Raw genomic sequence first — 25,262 nt, forward strand, 5'->3', positions numbered from 1 at the left:
TTTTTTTTTAAATATATCTTTATTGATTTCAGAGCGAGGAAGGGAGAGAGAGAGAAACATCAATGATGGGAGAGTCATTGATCGGCTGCCTCCTGCACAGCCCCAACTGGGGATCGAGCCCGCAACCCTGGCATGTGCCCTAGCTGGGATTCGAACCACAATCTCCTGGATCCTAGGTCAATGCTCAACCACCGAGCCATGCCTGACCAGGCTAAAGTGAGCTTTTTGGAGACAACATATAGTTGGACCTTGTTTTTTGATCCACTCTGACAATCTCTGTCTTCTAGTTAGTGTATTTGGACCATTGATATTTAAAGTGATTATTAATATTGTAGATTAATATCTCCCATATTTGTCAGTTTATTTGTTGCCCTTTTTTTTGCTCTTATTTTTGTTTTCCACTCTTTATTTGCATTTTGTAGTTATAATTGAACATTTTACATGATTTACTTCTTTTTTAGCATATCAATTATACTTTTTTTTACTTTTTTTAGCACTACCCTAGAGTTTTCAGTGTACATATACAGCTAATCCAATCCAAGTTTTCTTTCAAATAACATACCTATCCTGGGTATTGCAAGTACCTTATAATAACAGAATAATCCTAATTCTTCTCTCCTGTCCTTTGTATCACTTTCACTTATAAGCATATACACACAAACACACGCGCGTGCGCACACAACACGTGCACATACACGCTACATAATTGATTACATTGTTGCTATTATCTTGAACAAACCATTAGATCCATTATCATTTAGATCAATTAAAGATAGGAAAAATAAAAGTTCCTATTTTACCTTCACTTATTCTCCAGTGTTTTTCCTCTTTATATAGAACCCTGTTTCTAACCTATACAATTTTCCTTCTCCCTGAAAAACTTCTTTTAACATTTGGCAAATAGGGGAATGATGTCAATAGTGTGGAATTTGGTTTGGAGTTTTTTCTAAACCACTTTAAACACATTAATGTTTTGGAATGATCAGGGGGAAAGCTTTTTCACAACTAAACAGAAAGCCTTAGTAGTATAAGAAAACTGCTAAAAATTCTTTAAAAGTACTGTCCTATATTGAAATAAAGTACTGGTTTATTGGCTTAAAAATTGCTACATATTCCATTATGTTAAAAGATCAGAGGAAGTTCTAAGTTCAGTTGAAATAGCTATAAGAATAGTTCACTTTTGTTAAAAAGAAATTGATGAAGGAAGCTACCACTAGATGATATTTTAAATTTTTGTCAACCTGATCTCCATTAGAAGTGAATATCTTCTCTCTTCCATTTCTCAAAGGAAGAAGCATGAGCTCCAGGATAGGAAGCTTGAAAGGATGGATTGGCTTATTGATACAAGTGCCAGTGGGAACTTAAACAGTACTAATATTTTTATAAGGATTCTTGTTGTTTTGTTAGGACTCAGATTTTAAAATTCCATAGATTTCGAGTGGTCTGGCTCTAATTCTGTTCTCTGCATAAGTTCAGCTATTTTTACTTTATAGAACATGGTATTATTCAGGAATGCATATACTATGTTATAGCAGAAACACTTGTATCCCTTTCTGGGTTGATAGTGCTAATCACCTTTCTGAGAAGCAAGTGTAGTCTAATCTTTTATCTCTTTTTATTTTTTTCATTGCCCATTGTAGTGGCCAGCAGGGCCATCACTGGCCCATTTGTGTGTAATAGAAGAAGGTGCTCCTTTCTCTGAGCAGATTTAGATTTGTAATTGCAGGGCTTGGGATGGAGAATTCTTGCTGGATTTTGGCGCTGCTTGCCCTTTCAGGCAGGCTCTTGTGCAGTGTATAACAGTAGTTCCCCCTTGTCTGCAGTTTCACTTTTCATGGCTTCAGTTACTCATGGTCAGCTGTGGTTTGAAAATATTAAATAGAAAATGCCAGAAATAAACAACTCATAAGTTTTAAATTATGTACCATCTGAATAGCATGATGAAATCTCATGCTGTCCCACCCACTTCGTCCTGCCCAGGACATGAATCATCCCTTTGTCCAATGTATCCAAGCTATAATTTGCTATCTGCCTGTTAGTCACTTAGTAGCCATCTTGGTTATTCGTTGACTGTTGTGGTATCTCAATGTTTGTGTTCAAGTAACCCTTATTTTATTTAATAATGATTCCAAAGTGCAAGAGTAGTGATGCTGGCAATTTGGATATGCCAAAGAGAAGCCATAAAGTGCTTCCTTTAAGTGAAAATATAAAGATCTTGATTTAAGGAAAGAAAAAAAATAATATGCTGAGGTTGCTAAGAGTGTGGTAAGAATGAGTCTTCTATCTATGAAGTTGTAAAGGAGAAAAAATAAATTTGTGCTAGTTTTGCCGTCACACTTCAAACTGTAAACTAACAGCCACAATGCATGATAAGTGCTTAGTTAAGATGGAAAAGGCATTAAATTTGTGAGTGGAAGACACGAACAGAGAGAGATTACACATAACTTTTATTAAAGTATATTGTTATAATTGTTCTTTTTTATTATTATCGTTTTTTCTTAGTATGCCTAATTTAGAAATTAAACTTTATCATAGGTATGTATGTATAGGAAAAAGTATTGTGTATATATAGAGTTTGGTATTAACCTTGGTTTCGGGCATCCACTGGGGTGTTGGAATGTATCCCCTGTGGATAAGGGAAAACTGCTCTACATTGGAAATAACTACATAGTGGCCTGGTTTCCTGAACAAAAGGGACACACACACATGCAAACACAATGCTTGTTGAACTGCTAAAGTGTGTGACTTCAGACTGTTCCTTTAGCAAATACGTTTTGATTAGTTTAAAAAAACTCATTTTTTTTCTTTATCTGTATGCCCTTTTTTGTTTAGTGTTTGAGATTATGCAAGAATTTTAAAAACACAGTTAAGACTATTTAACAGATCATTAACTTTCAAAATGTTTTTCATACAATAGACATAGAGTAGTATTTGGAGTGCATAAATGGTCCCCAACCTCTCTTTTTTTTCTTTCTCTTATCCTTTCTTTGGCTGGGGGGAGGAGGGTGGATAGATGGTAGTAGGGGAACAAGACTAAATTTAGCAATCTGATTTGTAAATTCTTTAACACTGGAAATTTCTGTTTAGTCAGTTGACACATTTGGTTCTGCCAGAGTTCTAGGCAGAATTGTAAAACATATTCAGGGTTTGTTTTTTTTCTCCCTTTCATTTCTCCTTCCTTTTGGAGAACCCTTTTTAAGTTCCAGTCTCAGTTTTCCTTGGACATTCTAAATAACCCCTCCCCACTTGGTTTATCTCTATGTCAGAATTTCCTAGAGTTCATAACTGTTCATTTATTTATTTCATTAGTTTGCTTATTTGTTTTTCCTGTGCATGTATACAACTCTGTGGTAGAATATTAATGTTATTGACTTGTATGTTATTATGAGGCTAATTTTCTTAAAGACAATGAACATTTTAATGAGAACTTGTTAACCTAAATGATCCTAATGGCACAAAATATTTTTGAGGGCGGGGAGTATTAAGTAAGGTATATGCTAAGCTTTCATATTAGGAATACCTAAACATGAATATGTAGATTTTTTTTCTTCTCATTTAACAGTCAAGAATTAGCTTTGCTTTTACAGGGTTGTTGTGTGTGTGTGTGTTTGGCACTGTTGACTTTGCTCTGCTCTAGGATTCTGCCCTTACCTGCATTGCTGAAACTAATTCAGTGGTACTTCATCTGATTTCCACACTCAATCTTTTTATTTTTTTTAATATGTAAAAGGTTTTTGAGTTCTAGCCATAATGGAGTGGAGTTACTGGTACTATACTTGCTCTTTGGCTGTAAATAACGAGAAAACTGGACAAAATACAGGGTGGGGTAAAAGTAGGTTTACAGTTGTTTGTATGGAAAATAAAACAATAATAAATAATAGTACAAGAATAAACTCTGTGTTTTGCATACTCACAACTGGAAACCTACTTTTGCCCTATCCTTTATATGAGACAGATACTGTTTTCAGAAAATAGACATAGACTGGGCATAAGGCAGCGAAGGGCAGAGGTTCAGTGATTCCTGAAGGAAGAGAAACAGATGAAGTGACTCATCTGGTTGCCCTCGTTTTCTGCTTGAAGGCACTTTCTGATCTCTGATGCAGTCAGAGGAAAGCTAAGTAGAAGAACACAGTGGTCTTAATTGAGACAAAAATTACAGTTCGGGACGCTGAGATAGCTGGAATTAGTAGACCAGACTACTGAAACTGAGGGTTCTATTTATGCAAAAAAAAAAAAAAGCTCCAGAAATCTTTATGTGGTCCCCTTGAGAAAACTTTTTGAATACAAAGCTATGCAGGTGTACTTGAAACACCACAAGGACAAATAAAGAACTATTAGGAAGCTGTAATCTGAACAATTTTCAGCACTACACAATTTAGAGATGTTTGAGTTCTGAATAAGCAGAGTGAAAGGCTTTGTCAGAGACTTGGAGTGTTTGGTAGATACCCCAGAAAGCTCACACTTCAAGAGTAAAACTGAATTAGCCCTAAACAATGGCTACTCTACTGCTAACAGGTCTTAAAAGCAAGCTTAAAAGAATGAAGTTGAACAGCAAGTAATTTAACAACCTGTTGAATCAAAATTTATCACTTCATAAAGGAAGACCATAAATTCCAGAAATTCAACACTATAATATTTATAGTGCCCATAATAAATGTGTTATGTATACATATATACACAGTATATCCAATTACCAGACATGCTAACAGACACAGAAATAAAAGACATAATGTGACTAGTTGGGAAAGACTTTAAAGTATCTATTGTAAACATACGTAATGAAAACATGCACTAATGAGAGAAATTGAATGTATAATGAAGAGCCACTGAACTTTTAGGGGAAAAGTCTGAAATGAAAACTGTATTGTTGCAGCTTAACCAGAGACTAGACATCAAGAAAAAGTGTTTAATCAGTTTTAACATACAGCAACATAAACTATCCAAAATGAAGCTCATGGAGTAAAAATACCAAAAATGAACTGAATAGCAGTGACCTGGATACAGTATCAAATTCTAACATATATGTAATGGGAGATCTAGATGTGAGAGGGAGGGGAGAAAGAAAAAAAAAAACGCATTAAGAAAAATAATGGCCACAATTTTTCCAAATTTGCTGAAAACCATAAAACCATAGAATCGAGAAACTCAATAAAACAAAAACAAATGAACTCACACCAAGGTATATTGTAGTCAAATCACTAAGTTCTAGTGATGTAGAGAAAAGTCTTAAAAGCAGTAAGGGGGAAGGGAGACATTTTATATAGGGGATAAAAGATGTAACAACAAAAATCTGCTGACTTATCATCAGAAGGTATGCAAGCCAGAAAACCATGGAATGATATATTTAATAAGTGATGAAAAGGAAAAAAAGTCAACCTAAAATTCTCTACCCAGTGAAATGATCTTTTAAAAAACAAAGGCAAAATGGCATTTCCAAATAAAAGCTGAGAAAAATTGTTCAATATATATATATACTAAAAGAAATCTTAAAAGTTGATCTTCAGGCTGAAAGGAAATGATAGAGCAAAAGCTACCCAAAGGAAAGAAGTGGTAAGAAATGGTGACTGTGTAGGTCTGAAATATGTAGAAATTAGACTACTTACACATTTCCATATAACTCCTGATGAAATGAAACCAATTAGAGAATCTACAAAGTGTTTAGAACAGAATGATAATGAAAACATAGGTGGGATGCAGCTACAAGATTACTAAAGCAGTGCTTAGATGAAAACTTATGGTTATAAATGCTTGAATTAGAATAGAAGAAAGGTGTAAAGTCTCTGGTCTAAGTCTCCCAATTAAATTACAAAATCATGAGCAAATTAAACCCAATGAAATATAAAACACAAAAGCGTAGAGAAAATGAGTGAAACCACCAAAAGCTTGTTCTTTGAAAAGATTAAGTTGATAAGTGTGTAGCTAGATTGATCAGGAAAAAAATTACCAAGAACAGGAATGAATGAAAAGCATAGCTATAGATGTAATAGGCATTAACAGAAAAATCAGAGAATATTAGGAGCAATTTCAGCAACTCCGATGAAATAGACTTAAGTGCTTGAAAGACAAAAATTACCAAAACTGAAACAAGAAGGAATAGAAAACTTAAAAAATACCTTATATAAATTAAATTAATCATTAAAGACCTTCTCTGATAGGAAATCCCAGTCCCAGGTGGCTTCACTGATTAATTTTCTTAAAACTCAAGTAATCTGATCCCACCCAAACTTCTTGAAAAAATAGAACACTTCTTGCCTCATTTTATGAGGCATTAGCTTAATTCCAAGCCAAAGACATAAGAAAAAAGCAGATCAATGTTTTTTTGTTTGTAGATGCAGAATATCCCTAATGAATAGCAAATAGAATAAAACAAAATATAAAAAAGATAATGCATTATGACCAAAGGGGTTTATATAGGAAGGGGAGTTGAGATTATAATGTAAAATCCTGCTATAATGGGTAAGTTCTGTATAGTAAAGTTACAATTGTATTCTATTTCTCTGACAATAAATGATCTCTTATAATAAATGTTTTTTTTGACTAAGGTATATATGAAAGACTTTCCATTATGATCACGTGTTTTTAAAAAATAAACTTTTTTAGAGCAGTTTTAGGTTTATAGCAAAACAGCAGAAAATACAGTTTCCACATATCTCCTGTACCTACACAAATGTAACTTCCCCACTATCAACACACTGCACCAGAGTAGTACATTTGTTATAATCTAGGAACTACATTGACAAATCTTTGTCAGTTTACATTAGGATTCACTCTTGGTCTTGTGCATTCTATGGGTTTTGACAATACGTTCAGTTTTTAGACAAGTTTCTCATAGTTTGTTTTGCCACAAAGTAGTTATTGCCCTTCAGTTATATCTTTAATCTCTGTTATATTTTTCCTTTAATTGGAATGGTTGGAGTATTTTCATAAAGTAATTTATTTGTAATCTTACAAAATGTGGATTGGAGCAGCACACTTGCCAAAATATAGAGGAGCTAGGATTCAACCCTTATTTTCAAATATGCATGAAAGAAAGGCCTGTGAATGCTGGGAGTCAGGTTTTTAACAAGGTGTTTATTTTAATAAATGTCAAAATCTGTATATTTGGTATGCTTTTTTTTTTAAATGCAGCAGAGCTGCATTCATTAATGCAGCACTCATTAATTTTTGACAATTTCTTTAAATTGATTTAAAGTATTTAGCTAATGGTGATTTCTGTTTTAGCACATGAAACTTACATAGAGTACAACTGAGTGACTAAGGTTTGTTACATGGACATAGATCTAACACAGTTCAAATGACTTGTCTGATATGTGACATCTGGTTGCATAGAAAAGCCTCATGCAACAGTTTTTACATGGTGTTAGTATTGTTATTCTTGTTTCCTTTTCTTTGCTGGCCCACTCCTCTTTCAGCCCTCCTGCATTAATAAAGTATTAAGTAGCAAAGGAGATTTTCCTACTGCTGAATAAGTGACATTGAATAGAAACAGGTGTTTGTGGAATAGAAAGATAAGAAAATTGAATCTTTTTCTTTGATAAGAAGTTGATATGCCATTCTCGGTTCATGTAATTGATGTTTTGGAAAGGAAATTGGGATTGTGTGACAGGAGTCAAGGAAGTTATTAAGCAGCTTCTGTGAAAACTTGATCGCCTTTGTGCTTTGACTAACAATGTATGTGTTGTTCACAGTAACTGTAGTACTGAATGGAAGTGGCTTGTAGACAGAGCAAGAGTTGGCAGCCGATGGACATGGCTTCAAGCCCAGATTTCAGAGCTAGAATACAAAATCCAACAACTAACGGATATTCACAGGCAGATTCGTGCCTCCAAGGTATTTTCTGTGTTCCATTTTCTTTTAAAATATTACTGTTTTGGTTTCTCCTCATCTCTCCAGACAAAATAATTGTTCTAGGTTTTATAAAAATGAGGTTAATGTTAAGATTTTTGATGTATTAATTGCTGTAAATTGAAGCTATCTTTGTAATGCCTTTATTTATTGTGCTCGTTTTATCATACTTAAGCAATTCAGAACTTTGTTGGATTCCAGTTAATAGAAATGACATGCATTTTTTGTAAACCTCTGCTTTGTTGGCATTTATTTTATCATCTGTAAGAAATACTGAGTATGTACAGTATCTTACTGAAGTCTCCTTAGAGATTTTTGTTTTATAAAAATTTATAAAACATAAAAAGTTGTAGAAAGCAATATGATGAATGCCTGTGTACCCACCCCCAAATTTATCAAATACTATATTTTTGTTAGTATGGGTTTAGTTTCTAGAATAATAAAGCATTACCTGTACTATTGAAGTATGGTACTTGAATAGTCCTATCTGATCCCATGCCACTGTAACCAGTATTCTGATTTCAGCATTTTTTTATATTTATTATTTTTATGTACTTTTTATTCTATTAAATTTATTAGAGTGACATTGGTTTATAAAATTGTATAGTCTTCAGTATGTATGTTTTTGGCGGGTTTTTTTTGTGTGTGTGGTTTTTTTTTTTCCAGAGAGAGTGGAAGGGGTAGAGAGATGGAAAAAAAAATCGATGTGAAAGAGACACATAGATTGGTTGCCTCCCGCAGGTGCCTTGGCCAGATTGAACCTGGGACCCTTCAGGCCGACGCTCTAAGCACTGAGCCAGACCGGCCAGGGCTCAGTATGTATGTTTTTATGCTGTTGGGAGATAAGTGTCTATGTCTGTCTACAAATAATATTTATTTTCTATGCTTATAAAGTCAGTATAAACGATACTACAAACTATTTTGCAACTTGCTTGTTTTTGCTTAGCATACTGTTTTTGTATTTTTATACTTCCTGTATGTTATTTAATTGTATGAATGGAATAGAATTGTATGAATACAATGGAATGCTTCTCTCTTCCCTTATTTTCTTTTGATAGTGTTTCCAATTTTACTCCAGTAAAAATAATACTGCAATAACTATCTTTTATGTTTTTTGTGAGCCTGTGGAGAACTTCTCTTGGCTGCATGTCTAAAAGTGGAAGTGCTGGGTCTTGGGCATGGCTGTCTTTGCTTTCTTATACTCATTGATGTGACTGGATAATCAGTATTCCCACTGGCAGCATATAAGAGCTCCTGTTTCTCCACATTCTTGCCAACATTTTATATTTTTTGACCTCTTGATTTTTCCAGTATAATGAGTGTGAAATATTATTTTATTGCTGTTTTAATTTGTTACTGAATGTTGTGAGATTGGGCCTCAGTGTAATTAATTGTCCAATTTTTCTTTTGTCTAAGAGTTCTTTTTTACTCTTTTTGGGAGGTGTTGGTAGTATGTGTTTGTGAATTTGGATACTGTTTTTGGTCATTTGTAAATATTACAAGTCTCTCATGTTGTAGGGTTTACAGTCTACTGGGAGTACAAATTAAGCAAATGATTACACGTATAAATGCTGTTTTCATTCCAGCCAGGGGAAATTTAACATGGGATTTCCCTATCTTAAAGACATATTGTTTCCCAAAATTATAGGCTGTTTGCTTGGAACTTGTAGCATATTTTCCCATAGAAGCAATAACATAAAGAGTTCTGCAATTCCATAAAGTTGAATTTAATCTAAATATTGCTAAATATCTCTTTATAATTTTGTTTTTGTGGGAAATTGTAATCTACGTGGTGAAAATGTGGAGATAATATTGTAATTGAGATAATATTTTAAGCTTAATGGTGAATCGCCTGAAAACAAAGAGCTGTGAAAGAAAGGATTTCTGGAACCATGTGATTAGCCCAACCCCACCAAGGGTCTGCATATAAATAAAGATTAAGAAGTTTTAGGTTCCATCTATCATGAGTTTATATTCTGGTGGGAGAGAGAGACCATGTAGATAGTTAGTTGCAGTATAATGTAATATGTGCAGTGATACATGTTTTAATAACACATAGAAGTGGCATAGAGAGAATACTTAACTCTAGGGGTTAGCAGGTCAGAGAAGATGCTGATGCCTCAGTGTGAGTTTGGGGGATAAATGGTACTTTGCTTGATGAATCAATGGAACTAGAAAATAGAAAAGGGCATTTCCTAAAGGTTTGAAGGCAAAAAATGATGTGATCTTTTCTAGGAATAACAAAGTATTTTAGTATGGTAATCAAAGTATGAGTTGTGCAAAGACAGGAGAGGAAGGTAGAAAGTAATGAATATTGTTTAATGCATTGTAGAATTTGGTGGTGATGTCTGTAGGAAGGTGGTTGGAAGGACAGAAATAAAACCTTAGGCTTACTGGTTCTGTCTGTTGGGTTTGAGGGAACTATTTTCAAGAATAGTTTCCTGGTGATGTTTCCTATTCAATTACTCTAGTGACTGTTTCTCATTTTAACCCTGTCTTCACCAGGGCCTTCAGCTGTAGTGACTTCCCAGCCCCTGTCAGGATCACCAAATAATATCTCTTCTTTGATCACTTTAAAGGATATATCTCAAGCATTTTTATAGCAAGAAGAGTTCTAAGCGCGAGTTAGCTTTAAAACAATTTGCAAATTTCCCAGAAAATGGGTTCCCAATTAAATTAATGACTAAGTCTTATGTTTGAATCTAGACAGTCTAGTTCATATTGTTTTGACTTAGAAAAATATATCTTAATATTCTGTCTGTTCTAAGAAGTTCTATATAATTGTTAAATATTTTTAAAAGTTTGCTTATATGTTTATATCTATTAAATAAATTATTTTAAGGAAAGAAATCTAAACTTCCCAGTAATAAGTTATATGGCCTTACATTTGTCTTGGTTTAGGCTAGATGTTTATCTGGCCCTTTGTTCCCTTAAGAATCACATTATATTTGTTTTATGAAAACATCATTAAAATTATGCTATCAAAATACAATATTTCTTTATTTTGGTAGTTTCTCCTTCAATTTCTTAAGAAGTAATATGTTTAATTGCTTATTTATCTGCAGTTTGGTTGAGCTGTTAGTATACTGAATAGGAAAACAAGCACTTTCTTTGCTCTTTATAGCTTCTTGGGTTATTGTAAGAAAAAAACATTGAGAAGAGTGGTTATCTTGAGTGAGAGAACTTTCTGTTTAATGTATCTTGAAAGGAAAGAAAAACAAATCCTTCTAGGTTAAATTAGAGATAAGGGGAAGGGAAAGAGATTGAGATATAAATATCCTGTTTAAGTAAGTGCCAGTTTGTGACTGGTCAGTAAACACACAGAGTAGATCTACTAGATCTACAAATTTAGGTGTTTAAATTGTCGTTTGCCCTTTCTTTGACATACTCCAGGTGGCCTAAATTTTTCTTAAATTTTTAGAGAGGAGAAGAAAGCTGGTATTAACATCTCTTCTTTGTTCTTGCAACAGTTTTGTAACACATTACAACTTTCATATTTCTTCTTTTCTCTACTTCAGCTTTTCAGTAAGACAATAGCTTCTTTTCCTTCTTTGGAAAAAATTTAAAATAGTTATTCTTGGTTGAGAAGCTGGCCATGATCTCTCTCTTAGATTTTTTGTTGTTGTTATCTGTAATAGGGCCTTCCACATTTTAAATTGTATATTTCTTGTGTTTTAAATTTTCATTTAAGTTTTTTTGCTAAAAATTAGCCTTGGTGACTTTATATAAATAATAAAGGTGTTGCTGAGGCAATCATTTATTTTTTCACACTGTGTCTTCTCTCTGAGGACGCTGGACATTGGACAGGGATCTCTCTGGTGTTGTTATCAGAAACAGTTGTCTTCTCTGGAGCAGTCGATTTGCTTTCATCTCATGCTAGTTTTCACTTGTCTCAGTTATCTCAATTCATTATTCTAAAGAATTGTGATATTGTTATTTGCCTTGTTTTATCTATCATTAATCTATTCCTAATTTTTAAAAAAAATTCAGTTTCATTGTGGTACAGTTGACAAAATTATATTTAAAGTGTACATCATGATGACTCAGCACAAATACGTTCCTTTCTGTTGTTAAGAACAGAGCTGTCTCTGCAGTGTCCCTAAAGGATTCATTCCTCTTCCCTTCCTTCTCTGTTCTGGGCCATGCCAGAGAAAAATCATGGCCCATTCTTCTCACAGAGAGTTTTGTCCAGGGCAACAATTTAAGGGGAAAAAATAGATTATGAAGTTGGCTATGAATGTCTCCCCAGTTGAATTTTAAAAGTATTATTCTTTATTGAACTAACTATGGTAGGCTCCCTACTTACAAAAAGGTATTCTAAAGGTTCATAAGTTGGTTTTTGGAATTCAGAATCAACTTTTCCATAGAAACAATATTATAAGTAGGGTTTATGAAATCAGGTTAATTCACAGCAGCTTGGCTCATAATATAAACTGTAATCAAACTGGAGAGAATTATAGTTAAATTGATATGGTGAAAGCTTGTATTTCTTTTACATGAGGTACTTTTGAAAAACCTAGTAAGAGACTTTTACAAATTTTGAACAGATATTTCAGATACTTTTAAGAGTTTTCATGATTGATGATAACTGTATTTATCAAGTCTAATTTAATTTTTTTAAATAAAACAGAAACTTCTTTTAAATATATTTCTTCAGATTTCTTGACAGCCATATGTGTGCATACTAGGAAAATAATCATGAGATGGGATCAAAATTTGGATCCTCTTTTCTTTGTAAAGTTATCAGCATTCTCAATTATAGGTTAAAAGAATAATTTGTGCCCAGCTGGGTGTGGCTCAGCGATTGAGCATCGACATATGATCCAGGAGATAGAGATTTGAGCCTGGGTTGTGGGCTCGATCCCCAGTCGAGGGCATGCAGGAGGCAGCTGATCAATGACTCTCTCATCATTGATGTTTCTCTCTCTCTTTCCCTCTCCTTTCCTCTCTCTGAAATCAATAAAGATATTTTTTAAAAAAGCAAACTTATTTAAAAAAAGAGAATTTGTTACTTTTACTAAGCATCAAGGTAATATATTACTACAAAATAATAAAATGTATGTTTAATAGTATAGCAGACTATGTTCATTGTAAAATTTTATATTCTCTAAATTATAGTATAAACTAAAACTCACATAGAGCATATTATATTCTATAGACAGTTTCCATCCTTTAAATAGCACTTAATACATGATGTAAGCTGACCCACAGCAGTAATTTAATTTGTTCTATCTTGAAATACTGTACACTTGTATTAATGTTTTAGTCTGTTTTTCATTACAGGAATATAATATTTTAACCACATTAGGCATTTAATACCTTTCAGCTAGTCTGTAGGGGCTTACTGGCATTTTATAAAAATCTACATCTACATATATATTATGTAATAACATGTATCATTCTTTACAGAGGATAAAGGGGGTAGAAAGGGAAGGAGTTTTGCAGTGAGAACTGACTATAAAATCATTAAGATCATAACTGTGCACTCCTTTTCAGCCTTTCTCTCCTGTTTCCATTGCCTCTGAGGGACCTCAGGGTGCTAACAGTTGGAGTGAAGTAGCCAGGAAATGTGGGAGAAAGTTTAGTGAGCCATTCGGAAAAAAAGTCAGGTGTTCGGCAGGGAGTGTAGAGGAAGCTAGATCCCTGCTTATTCCTGTCATTACTTATATTTCAGAAAATACCCCATCAAATTTGAAGACTTGTGTCTTTATTATTAATTCATCTACCTTGTGAGCAAGAAGAACTTGGATTGGCCTTGAGAATACTTTTTCTCCATGGTGCAGTCCTGCCATGGTTGCTGACGGCAGCAACAGGCTTGAGGCTTGTCCCTTACAGGGCTCTGAAAGGAGATAATATAATGTTAGATTGTTGTTTGGATGTTTATAAGTTTGGTATTTTAATTTATGAAATTGGGAGTACTCAAATATAAAACTCAAATGGAAGTACTAGTGACCAAAATATCGTAAGATTAAATCAGGAAATATTCTAAATTTCAGTCTGAAATGTTCATATCCTGTGTATAAGCCTTTAACTTTATTCTAAATGTGTCATGCTTTTAATGCTAATAACTAAAACCAATAGAAGACAAATAACGGCATGTATATAATTTATGACAATATTTTATAAGCCTGCTGCATCAGACATACATGCTATTTTAGCTACACATGTTTTAAATCAGCCAATTTTTCAGAGTTCAACTACCAAGTGTATATTTTCTGATTTCCAAGGGGCAATAAGAAGCATGGTTTCAAGTGCGTTATAACATTAAGGTTAATTTAACAGTCAATTTTGTTTTCATTTAAAAACTCTTTAATTGCTGTTTGCCTAGGGGACAGTGATCCTAGAAGAATGTCAGCTTCCAAAAGACAATTTGAAAAAGCAAATAAAATTTGCAGACCAAGCAACTTCATTAAATATTACAGGGACTCCTCAGATTCCCCAAGAGAGCCAAGATCCTTTACCAGAACAAGATTTTGAAATGTCACCAAGTAGCCCTACACTGCTTCTTCGTAACATAGAAAAACAGGTAAGGAGAAGAGTATGATGTGTGACATGAAAATAAATGTGTGTGTCTCCTTTGGGTGTGGGATTATTAAAGTTGGCAATCTGACATTAAATACAATTAAAATAATATATGACTAGTCTCTATTATAGTATTGATGTAATTAAGGTTATTTAAATACCAGGTATAAGATAAATATAAAGTATAAATTAGTAGCCATTAGATGATAACTCATTTATACTAGGGTTGGAAAATAATTTTTCAAACAAAATTGCTTATCATTGGACTTTTTGCACAGGGAAAGAACACTGGTACCATCTAATAGATCTGAATGATTATTTGAGTAATTTATTGATAGAGATTTTTAGTGAAAGGTAATATTGGAATATCGATTCTTTAATAAAAATGATCATGTAAATAGAAAGTCGAGTAAGTTCCTAATAAATTTTTACCATCCCATATATGGACTCAGGCATATGAGATTTTATTGGGCAGAAGTAGGGTGGTTGTTAGAGTAAAACGGGGGGCTGGTTGTAATGCTGTCCTCTCGGCCAATTAACAGACATACCTGACCATCGACCTCCAGTGGCTTATAGTATTTTAGATGTTTTTGAAGGTGGAAAATGAGAAGTGTCAGTGTTTTCGACTGGAAAATAGATACTCTATATACATTTCTTTGCATGAATAAACTAATGGATGCTTGATAACTGGATAAAGAATCTGTTTGTATTGGTGATTTTGAAAATGGGCTTAATCTAAAAAGTAATAATGTAAAAAATAAAGTCATTAGGTTCATAATATTTTTCAAGAAAATAAATGGTGAAAACATTTCAGGGTTTTTTTGCATAAAAATTTTTTTGAAGAATTGAAATTTTAGATTTAGTTTTATCATATTCTTTAGTCTCATTATTTCTAATAACATGTTACTAGTTTCATACAAATGAAGGGTTTCAAAATAATAATTTCATATCCCCTTTATTTTATAATAGAATATCTTGCAATTAACAAAATGATGAAATAGGTCTCTATTTTTTTAAAATGTAGTCACATGATATTAAGTAAGAAAACCAGGCTTTAGAAAATTGATGTGGCATGATTAATTAAAAGGGCGTGTGTGTGCACATGTTGTATATACACTAATGCTCACATATGCTCAAAAAACTTAGTGTAGAGGTATAGATATATACCAAGATATTAGCAATGATTTTCTCTGAAATATGATTATATAGGTGATTTTCTTTTCCTTTTAAACCTCTCTGTACTTTCTATTTTCTATAATGAACACATCACATACGCAATGAAAACAGTTGTCATCCTTTTGTAGAAATGTACTATTTCCATTGATGTGGCCTGTGTTTATTATAATTGTTTTAGATGATTGTTTTTAGAATGATTTAATTATTGCATATTACAAATATATCATGTATATTTAAGTTTGGGATAAGGGACAATGAAAATTTTGATAACTAAAAAAACGTATTTTTGAATTAGGAAAAATATTAAGAAACGGTGGGCATGAGATTAAAGCCTGAATTTGAACCATAGCTCCATTTCTTACCAACTCTATAATCCTTGGTCAAGCGGCTTCATCTTTCTTTCTTTCAATTTCCTCGTCTGTAATTGATCTTATATATAGTAATATCAGAAGTTCTAATACCTACTTTACAGGCTAGTTATAATGATTAGAAATATTCTAGTGCCTGGTATAGTGTCTGACACATAGTACACACTTAATAAGTCATAGCTGTGATTTTTGTTATTAATTTGGCTGTATCAGGAAATATTATGTAGATTCTATTATCTGACTTCAGATGTTTTAGAGGACAGGATAAGTAGATAAAGGAAATATAACAAAAGAAGAGGCGTTCTTTAAAATGTAAATTTACTTATAAGAAATGGAAATAACAGTAGTTGTCTAAATCATCTTGTAGTTTAATATACATGTACAGGGGTGGGCAAAAGTAGGTTTACAGTTTGTATAAAAAAGAATATAATAATTAATAAATAATGATTCAAGAATTGTTTTGTATACTCATAACTGTAAACCTACTTTTGCCCACCTCTATATTTACTAAAATATAAACATTTACTTGTTTCATGAAAAGTTAAGCATTTAATCGACACTAAAGGCCTGAGATTGAACTCACATTTCTTGCTTAGCAGTTGACTGTTTTCTTGCAGAGTGCACAGTTGACTGAGATCATCAACAGTTTGATTGCCCCTCTCAACTTGTCCCCAACTTCATCACCTCTCTCCTCCAAATCTTGTAGCCATAAATGTCTGGCCAATGGCATTTCCAGGAGGTAGGTAACAATGGGATGGTTTTGCTTCTAAATTTGGCTTCTCTTACTTTATTTTGTTTTTATCTTTTAAGTATTACAGCTGCTTTTTTTCTTAAGTACTATTAAAGTACAATCAATAGACCACGGATACATTTGTAGACAACATCAAGCATACATAATTAAGGTAACTATAAACCTGAGAATGAGGGACACAACTTTCCAGAAAGTTTTATAATGTTTGTAAGAAAAGAAAAACAGTGATATTATTTGCTACAGATTACTGCTTTAATACATTTCCATTTTGTACATTTTATATATATTCTTAAGCTCCATACTGACCTTGTATGGATTTTAAGAAAAAAAGACCCTAGATATAGTTTGGGCACAAAAGATTGATAAGCATCATTCATAAAATTCAGTTAAGTTTTTTACTCAGCCATTTTGTGTCTCAATATTATAAGGTAAATTTTTTCTGGATGTAATTAATATAATACCTATAATCATTAGCAATTTATTATGTTATATGTCATATGTTACACACTATGAATCCTAATCCATTTGGGGACCAGCATTTGTTCCCTTTTATTTTGCTTGCTTTTCTCTTTTAGTTTTTCCTTTCAAAGATGCAATTAGAATTAAAGATGATGTTAATATATAATTTTGTGGGTGCACCTAATTTTTCCCAGTAAGATTGTAATATGGGCATCTTTGCTTTAACTACTATAGAGGATTAAGTGTAATTTAGTATTGGGAGATATTCATATTAATAATTGTATGATTTAGTACTTAAAATTTTAATACAGTTTGAAAGGAAAATTTATACCATGGTGAAAATTATGCTAAATAGCCATCATATTCTTAAGGAGGTTGGTGGATGTAAACCGTCTTAAAATAAAAATGCTGTTATTTGATTTTTAGTTCTAACTTGTTATTGTGAAAGTCTAATTTTTAATATTTTTACAGTTTTGTTTATGCTAGGTCATTTATCCATTGTTCTGTTAAGGAAACAGTTTCTTAATTGGTTTTGCTTTACTTATGTATTTTACTTTATATTCATTCCTTGTATCACTGATGATTCACTTTGAAAGTAAAGATCCTTACATGTTATATAGGAAAACTATGATAGATTTATTTGTGAGAACATATCCTAATTAAGAAATCACAGTTACAGGTTGAGCCATTTAACACCATCAAACTGATATATGTGCATTGTGATTTGGGGCTACCCGCTTTAGGTAATATTTTGTTTACCTAACTAGTTATTATACACATACTCAGGTATGTGTGTGAGTGTGTGTACATATTTTCATTTTAAGGTACTTGTCTGTAAATCTGGTCATTCATTCACAAAGTATTTATTGCATACGTATTTGCTGTATGCCATATAGTCAAAGTCCTGGGAATACAAAGTCAGCACTTTTAAATAACTTGTAGTCTAGCAGGTGAACCGTGTAATTATTAAAATATTATATAATCATAATGGAATTATGTGCACTTGTTTGACTATTTGATTTTTAGTAGCTGTCATAGTTGAAAAAGGTAACAAATAAAGGAACGTATGCCCAAAGGAAAGAAATGTAACATTGGCTGTGTTTAATAAATCACACTGTTTCAATCCTGTCTAAAAGGTTCTTGTTGAAACCAGCTAGTAATGCCATCTTTCCTGATGTCAAGTAGTTATTCTTACAAAGTATTTGGAAGGTTTATTTCTGAAAGTTTGTAACAAATTCTTTGATAGCTTTAAAAGTAGATAAAAATTTGTTCTCTACCTCTTTGAAGTATGCTGTATGTGTTTTAATTAATCTTATTAATTTTACTAACTTAATTTATTTTTGGCAACAATCAACATTTTTTTCAAAATACTTCCTATATAACACATTTCTTTCAAAAAGCATTTATTTTCACAATTTTTATCAAAATATTATATTTCCCTTCAAAGAAAGATTGTTTTATTCTCTAACATTAGCTAGAAAATATAATACAGGTACTTTTCATCAAAGAGAAGAGGAGCAAATGTTAAATGTTTTGTTTCCAGATAACCAGCAAACTGCTGTGTGAAGCAAAAGATTAGGGAGATACTCATTAACATTTTTGTAAAAGTTCTATTTATGACAATATATGCTGTAAAATATATACCATAAAACCAAATCTATTTAACAAGGAACATACAAACTGGAATATATTGCAGATAAGAGAGTAATTAACTCTGAAAAGTAGAAAATTTTGAGAATATGTGGAGATTGTGTTGGATGCCAAAGAGAGGTCCTGAGCATGTATCTTGGTCTTGTCAGTTATAAATTGAGACCTCAGCAGGAGCAGTGTAGTGGCACAGTGGAGAGAGATGAGCTGATTAGTGAGGATGGAGAGGGACTGAAGCAGAGAAGGAATCAAGGCGCTTACACTTTCAGGGCTGCTTGACTGTAAGGCTCTGTAGCAAAGTGCATGCACAACGTCAAGGAAGGTCTTTTTGTTTTAATGATGGAAGAAATGTAAGTGACTTTATTAAAATAAAGGGAAGGGATAGAGCTAGAGATGGGGCGTGTAAAACTACATATCACAAAGTTATGATGGAGGGACCTTATGACAGAAGAAAATATTTGTTCTTGTGAGTGGTGTGAAGAGATTAAGGTGGGTATGGATGCAGTTGTTTATAAAGTGATCGTGGCCAAGTTAAGAGTGGGAAATGGAGTTAGGTAAAGATTTGGATAAACATTAACAAGTAAAACTGCTCCTACTCTTTGTCCGCACCCCCCTCCTTTTATTGTAGCATGAGCAGCCCATCCCTTGAGAAGGATGTTATGTGGTTTCTAAAGGTTTTTAAAAAAAACCCTTAACAATATTGTAAAAAGTACTTAATTGATATTGGTAAAACTAGTTAAGAATTTAAAAGTACTGTATTCTCTAATTCAACTTTTTATAAAATAAATGCATGGGAGTGATATTCTACAAATTTAACAGATTATTTTACATTATTCACATTTGAGGATATTACTATAGATTTGAAAATTAATTGAAGATACAGTCATATAATATAGTAACTTATGGAAAAGCTTTATTTAAAAGTATCTGTATGGAAGCAATGTGCAATTTTTATATTTATGAGCCTTTTGACCCTGTGACTAATTGAGGCCTAGGTTTATTTCTTGTATCTTACTATTTTTCCAATATGGTGTTATTGTTTTCCTTACATACAATTATATATGAAGAAAACACCTTTCATACTCAAAGATTTTCAAGAGTAAGGGCTTAACCTATTTAATGTTATTCAGACTTGACACACAGCGCTTTCTGTAGATGTCCCTATTAAGCATATAAAAACTATTCATTTTATGTATTTAAGTAAATGTGAAGGTAAGAAAATTCATCATTTGACTAAGAATTTTAAAACTTCTGGTAAAATGTACATAACATAAAATTTACCATTGTAACCGTTTTTAAGTTTAGTGGCATTAATTACGTTCACATTGTCGCATAGCAGTCGCCATCATTCATCTCCAGAAATTTTTCATCTTCTTAAACTGAAATGCCCATTAAACAATAACTTCGCATTCTTCCTTCTTTCCAGTCCTTGGCAACCACCATTCTACTTTGTGTCTATGAATTTGACTACTCTAGGTACCTCATGTAAGTGAAATCACACAGTATTTGTCCTTTTGTGACTGGCTTATTTCACTTAGCATAATGTTGTCAAGGTTAATGCATATTATACCATGTGCCAAAAATTTCCTTCCTTTTTGAGGTTAACTAATAGTCTGTTTTATGTTTAGACCACATTATGTTTTCCATTGATCCTTGCATGAACATTCAGGTTACTTCTACCTTTCGGCTATTGTGAATAATGCTGCTTGAACATGGGTGTACAAATCCCTGTATGAGTCCCTGCTTTTCATTTTTTGGATATATACCCAGAAATGGAATTGCTGGATTGTATAAGAATATTTTATTGTTTATTTTGAAAGAGAAATGAATGAATGTTGTTAATGATATTTCTAAGCCACAAGCTAAGGAAAACAAGCACCCAGAAAACTAAGAAAAGCATAGCAATCTCATTTTGTCTGAGGCCAAATTCTGACAAAATTTAGTTGAGGTTTTGATAGCTTTGTGGGGAAAGAGAAGGGAGAAATCAAAGCTAAATCCAGAAAAATCAAATGAAGCTTTAATAGTTTGTGGGATGAGAGAAAGAGAAAGCCATGGCCTTGCCCTATGGTAAGGAGATTAAATGAAATCGTCTTCATATTTAGCTAGGACCACCCTCCTCCAGGAGCTACACCCTTATAGTAAATGTAATCAAAAGGTAATCTGCTCCCCCCCCCACCCCCACCCCTTGAGTGCCATTTGGGAGATTCGCCTTGGTGCTGAGCAGAGCAGAAGATAAAAGAAAAAAAGTAAATCTGTCTTTGAGATGGTCTCACCATAGTAGGGACTTTCACATGGAGTTTTCAGCCCAAATTTGCATCAATGAGTCAGCCAAAGAATCCCTACTTTAAAATGGTTCGGGAATGGTTAATACTACAAGATAGATGGCAGAGGCAAATGCAGATTCTCTCTGGAGGAAGGCACCTTCTTAGCCACTGGAAATTATCAGAATTAATTTTTCAAAGTCAATGATCAGCACACAATCAAATATAATCAAACGTGTGAGGAGACAGAGACATAAGAGTAAGAATAAAGAGTAAATTAACAGGAAAAACATTATAAAGTTTTCAGATATTAGAATTATCAAACGCTGATTATTTAAAAAACAGTGCTTGTTCTGATTTTAGAAATAAAAGATAGGCTTGAAAATATCTGCAGAAAATAAACTATATAAGTGACATAGCACATTTGAGGAAAGTCCAAATAAAACTTCTCAAAAATTTTAAATTAAAAACTAAGTAAGTGAGTTTGTCAGCAATATGGACATGTTGAAGAGAGAATGTGTAATGAAGATAGAAGAAAAATTCCAGAATGTAGAAAAAGAGACAAAACAATGGAAAATACAAGTCATTTAAAAATGTGGTGACCACATTTAGCAGGTCTAATATGAGACTTAATCTGAGACCTGGAAGATGAGCTAGAGAATGAAGCAGGAGCAATATTCAAATAGGTACTGGCTGAAAAATTACCTCATTTAATGAAAGACACCAAGTTCAGGGAGCCAAGCATGAATTCCGTGAGCAGGACGAATAAGAAGAAATCTACCCCTAGAAATAGAGAAAATCTGAAGGAAAAAGAAGAAAAGACTGATGTAACATCTAAAGGCAACAGTAGAGGCCTGGGAGGACGAAACATCACCTTAATTGAAGCCACAATTCAACTGACAGCTGACTTCTCAAGAGTGATGGGAGCCAGTGTACAGTGGAATGGTATCTTCCATGTGTTGAAAGAAAATAACTGTCTCTCTAGAAATTCTATACCCAGGGAAAACTTCTTTGAGGTCTGAATGTGAAACAAATGTTTTCAGACAAATCAAAACTGAGTTTGTCATTAGTAGATTCTAATTAACGATAACAATGAAGGTTGTGCTTTAGGCAATAGAAAGTGATGATCCTAGATAGGTCATTGAAGTGTAACAAGAAATAACAAATAAAATGGTAAATAACTATATTGCATATGTAAACAAACAGTAGTAAAATATGTCTAATGGAGTTTAAAAAAAAGTCCATGGTAACAATAGCATATAGGTCAGGAGGAAGGTAAATGGATGTAAATTGTTCTCAGGTCCTTGAATATAATTATTCAGGAGGCTGTTAGAAGTTTGGGTTTAACTTTTGATCATTCTAGGTTAAGCATGAAGAGGAGGTCCATATGGGGGAGGAGGCTTCTTAAGTGCTGATAATGTTTCATTCTTGACCTGAGTGGTGTTTATGGAACAGTGGACAAGTAGGTGAAGCATTGCTTCATATTTACAAGTTAAACATAAGATACATGTTTTATGTACTTATCTCTAGGTATCTTATATTTCACAATAAAAAGTTAAAAATAAGGTACAAATTATATACTTCAAAAAGGATAACTAGAAAGCACAATGGCATCATAGTTTTGAAAGTATATTTAAATGACATTATTCATCCTAGACCTGTGAGCAAAGTTTGACTAGTCCCATATTGTTAAAATTATAACCATAGGATATCAAAATTTTCAGACAAGTAGGAATGTGGCATCTAATTTATTGAAGGAGAAACAAAAAATTAAATCTTAGCATGTTACCTTAAAATTTGGTGATAACAATTTATCCTTTTGTTTATTTTATAATCCTTGCCCTTTATCAAATTTTTCTTAATCTAGGATGTCTGTTCTGTCTTTTCCAATGAAAGCATTTATACCTACTTGTGGAAAGCAAATGAAGAATGGCTAAAGAAAAGGATTAGTAGTTATCATGTATTTTTAACTGTCCCCTATGACCTGAAAAGTACTCATAGATTCAGTTGTGAGTTTTGAGGTACATACTCAGCTAAAATGTATAAATTAGAACAAATGTTAGACCTAGTAATAGCAGTATAGTAATAAGAGGTTGCAGAATGTTTGTAGATATAGGCAAAAGGTATATTTAAAAGTAACAAGAAATTTAGTAATTTACTATGATAATATATATTTGCTTTTTATGTTCTTAAATCATTGTGGTATCTAAATATTTATAGTCTCTCTGTTCCAAAGATTTTATAATGTCGTAACCAACATTTGACAATCATTCAGTCTCCACTCTAACCCAGTTTCTATAATCATATTATCTTAAAAGGTACATGTTGGGTCTTCTAAAATGTAGCATATTACTCAACAGATCACTGACCAAGAGTTAAGTGTATGTCTTATAGTAAGCATACCAGATGTGGTTATCAAACAGTAAATATACAGGATATGGTTGTTAGAAGTAAATGAGATAGTATATATAAAACTCTTAGAGCAATGCCTGACACGTAAGAAACAGCTTAATAGTGTTAGCCACTGATACTTTTATGTAATGACATAATGTATGTTAAAATTGTAGATATAGTCTGTTATTTCTTTCATATCTTGGGCAGCATACTAGTCATTGATTTAGAACTACTGTTACTTTTTTTTTTTTTTTAAAGTGCTTCAAAATGTCCTGAGAGGGTAAAGATTTGAGGGCATATAATGACTGAGAGGCCAGTTATTAAGACATTTGTTAAACAGGTATGGGGAGTCACATCTCTTGGGAAGACATAAAGTTGCTGTCCTGTCTTTGGTCTGCTTAGTTTGTATGGGATACTGTAATTAAATCAAGTACACTAAAATTCAGGGCGAGCATACACACTGTTGGGTTTTATTCTCCTGTTACCTAAATCATACCTTCTCAAAGGACCATCTTGGGGTATTTAATCCCCCTCCCAAAAGTTTTAACTTTTATGTATTCTTAATCATTTATAGTGTTTTTTATAATTTAGTAGTTTTCTGATAATTTGTGGTTATGAGAGTACACTTTTATGTATTCTTTTTGTTTTAGACATTCTGTGACCTTGGGCAAGTCCTTAATCTCTTTACATCTCACTTCTTTTTCTTTAAATTTACTGGGACACAAATATTTTCTAAAATAGTTTCTAGTGCTAATATTCTTCAAGTAAGTGTTTATTTTTGATGAATTCCCTTTTTTCAAACAAATGAAAAATAAAAATATAAGGTTTCAATACAGTCTAAAATATATATCTTTTTGTAACATCACTGTTATGCTTTGCTTTGGATGTAATCATTTTATGTTAGCTTAAATCAAGAGATTTAGTGAGCCCTGGCCGGTTTGGTTCAGTGGTTGGAGTGTCAGCCTGTGGCCCGCAGGGTCTTGGGTTTGATTCCCTGTCAAGTGCACACGTACCTGGGTTGCAGGTTCTCCCTGCCCCAGTGAGGGTGCATGCGGGAGGCAGCTAATGGATGAATCTCACATCCGTTTTTCTCTCTCTCTCCTTCTCCTTCCCTTTCTGTCTCTCTCTCCTTCTCCTTCCCTTTCTCTCTCTCTCTGTCTCTGAAAAGTAGTGGAAAAGGTGTCCTTGGGTGAGGATTTTTTTTTTTTTAACAAGAGAAATTTAGTGAATAGAGAAAAATTACTCAACATGTGCTCGTAACATTAAGAATAATCCAGAAGGTATTACGGAAAGAGGTTCCCAAGACCGTAGGAGGAATGATGATTCTACTCAAGTGCCAAAAGCTTTCAAATAAACCATTTGGGAAGAATTAAGTAAAATGTATTACACGTTGCCTTTCTTGGATGATACTGAACTAATTCCATTTTTTTGGATAACTCAGGTCCATCACTATTAGGGGCTATTAATACATCCTCAGGGGCTATTATTAATAGTTGTACATCTGTAAAATAATTCACTTAATAGTTAACAAGTACCTACTGAGTGGCTTCAGTGTGCTGGGCATTGCATTGGGCACAGCAGCTATATATACCATATTTATGATGTTGAACAAAGAAAATGTGGTCTTTGTCCTTGTGGTATAGAGTCTAGGTGGGGAAATTATGTCAACCAAATAATTGCACAAATGTAATTTTATACCCTGATCAAGTGCTATGAAGAAAACACATTGTTAAGAATATCACTTGGGCCCCGCCAGAGTGGCTCAGTTGGTTGAATGTCGACCCCTGCACCGAAAGGCTGCTTGGCTTGGTTCCTGTTCAGGGAACATACCTGAGTTGG

At 33.1% G+C, this 25,262-nt stretch overlaps 1 protein-coding gene and 1 long non-coding RNA gene across 4 annotated transcripts in view; one reads left to right on the forward strand and one right to left on the reverse strand.

Moving 5' to 3' along the window:
* The window catches only part of KANSL1L (KAT8 regulatory NSL complex subunit 1 like), an 81,228-nt gene that overhangs the window by 12,340 nt on the left and 43,626 nt on the right, over positions 1-25,262 (forward strand). For all 3 annotated transcript variants that reach the window (XM_081143023.1, XM_081143024.1, XM_081143025.1), the window contains exons 3-5: positions 7,689-7,830; positions 14,174-14,371; positions 16,529-16,650. In XM_081143023.1, coding sequence (XP_080999149.1) covers positions 7,689-7,830; positions 14,174-14,371; positions 16,529-16,650 — 462 coding nt within the window. The remainder of the gene's footprint in view (positions 1-7,688; positions 7,831-14,173; positions 14,372-16,528; positions 16,651-25,262) is intronic.
* LOC308559844 overlaps positions 1-25,262 on the reverse strand; it is a 45,041-nt gene that overhangs the window by 2,441 nt on the left and 17,338 nt on the right. The window contains exon 3 of the long non-coding RNA XR_013999210.1: positions 13,572-13,684. This is a non-coding gene — a long non-coding RNA (uncharacterized lncRNA). The remainder of the gene's footprint in view (positions 1-13,571; positions 13,685-25,262) is intronic.

This window comes from Miniopterus schreibersii (assembly GCF_964146895.1).
Source record: "Miniopterus schreibersii genome assembly, chromosome: 7".
NCBI lineage: Eukaryota > Metazoa > Chordata > Mammalia > Chiroptera > Miniopteridae > Miniopterus > Miniopterus schreibersii.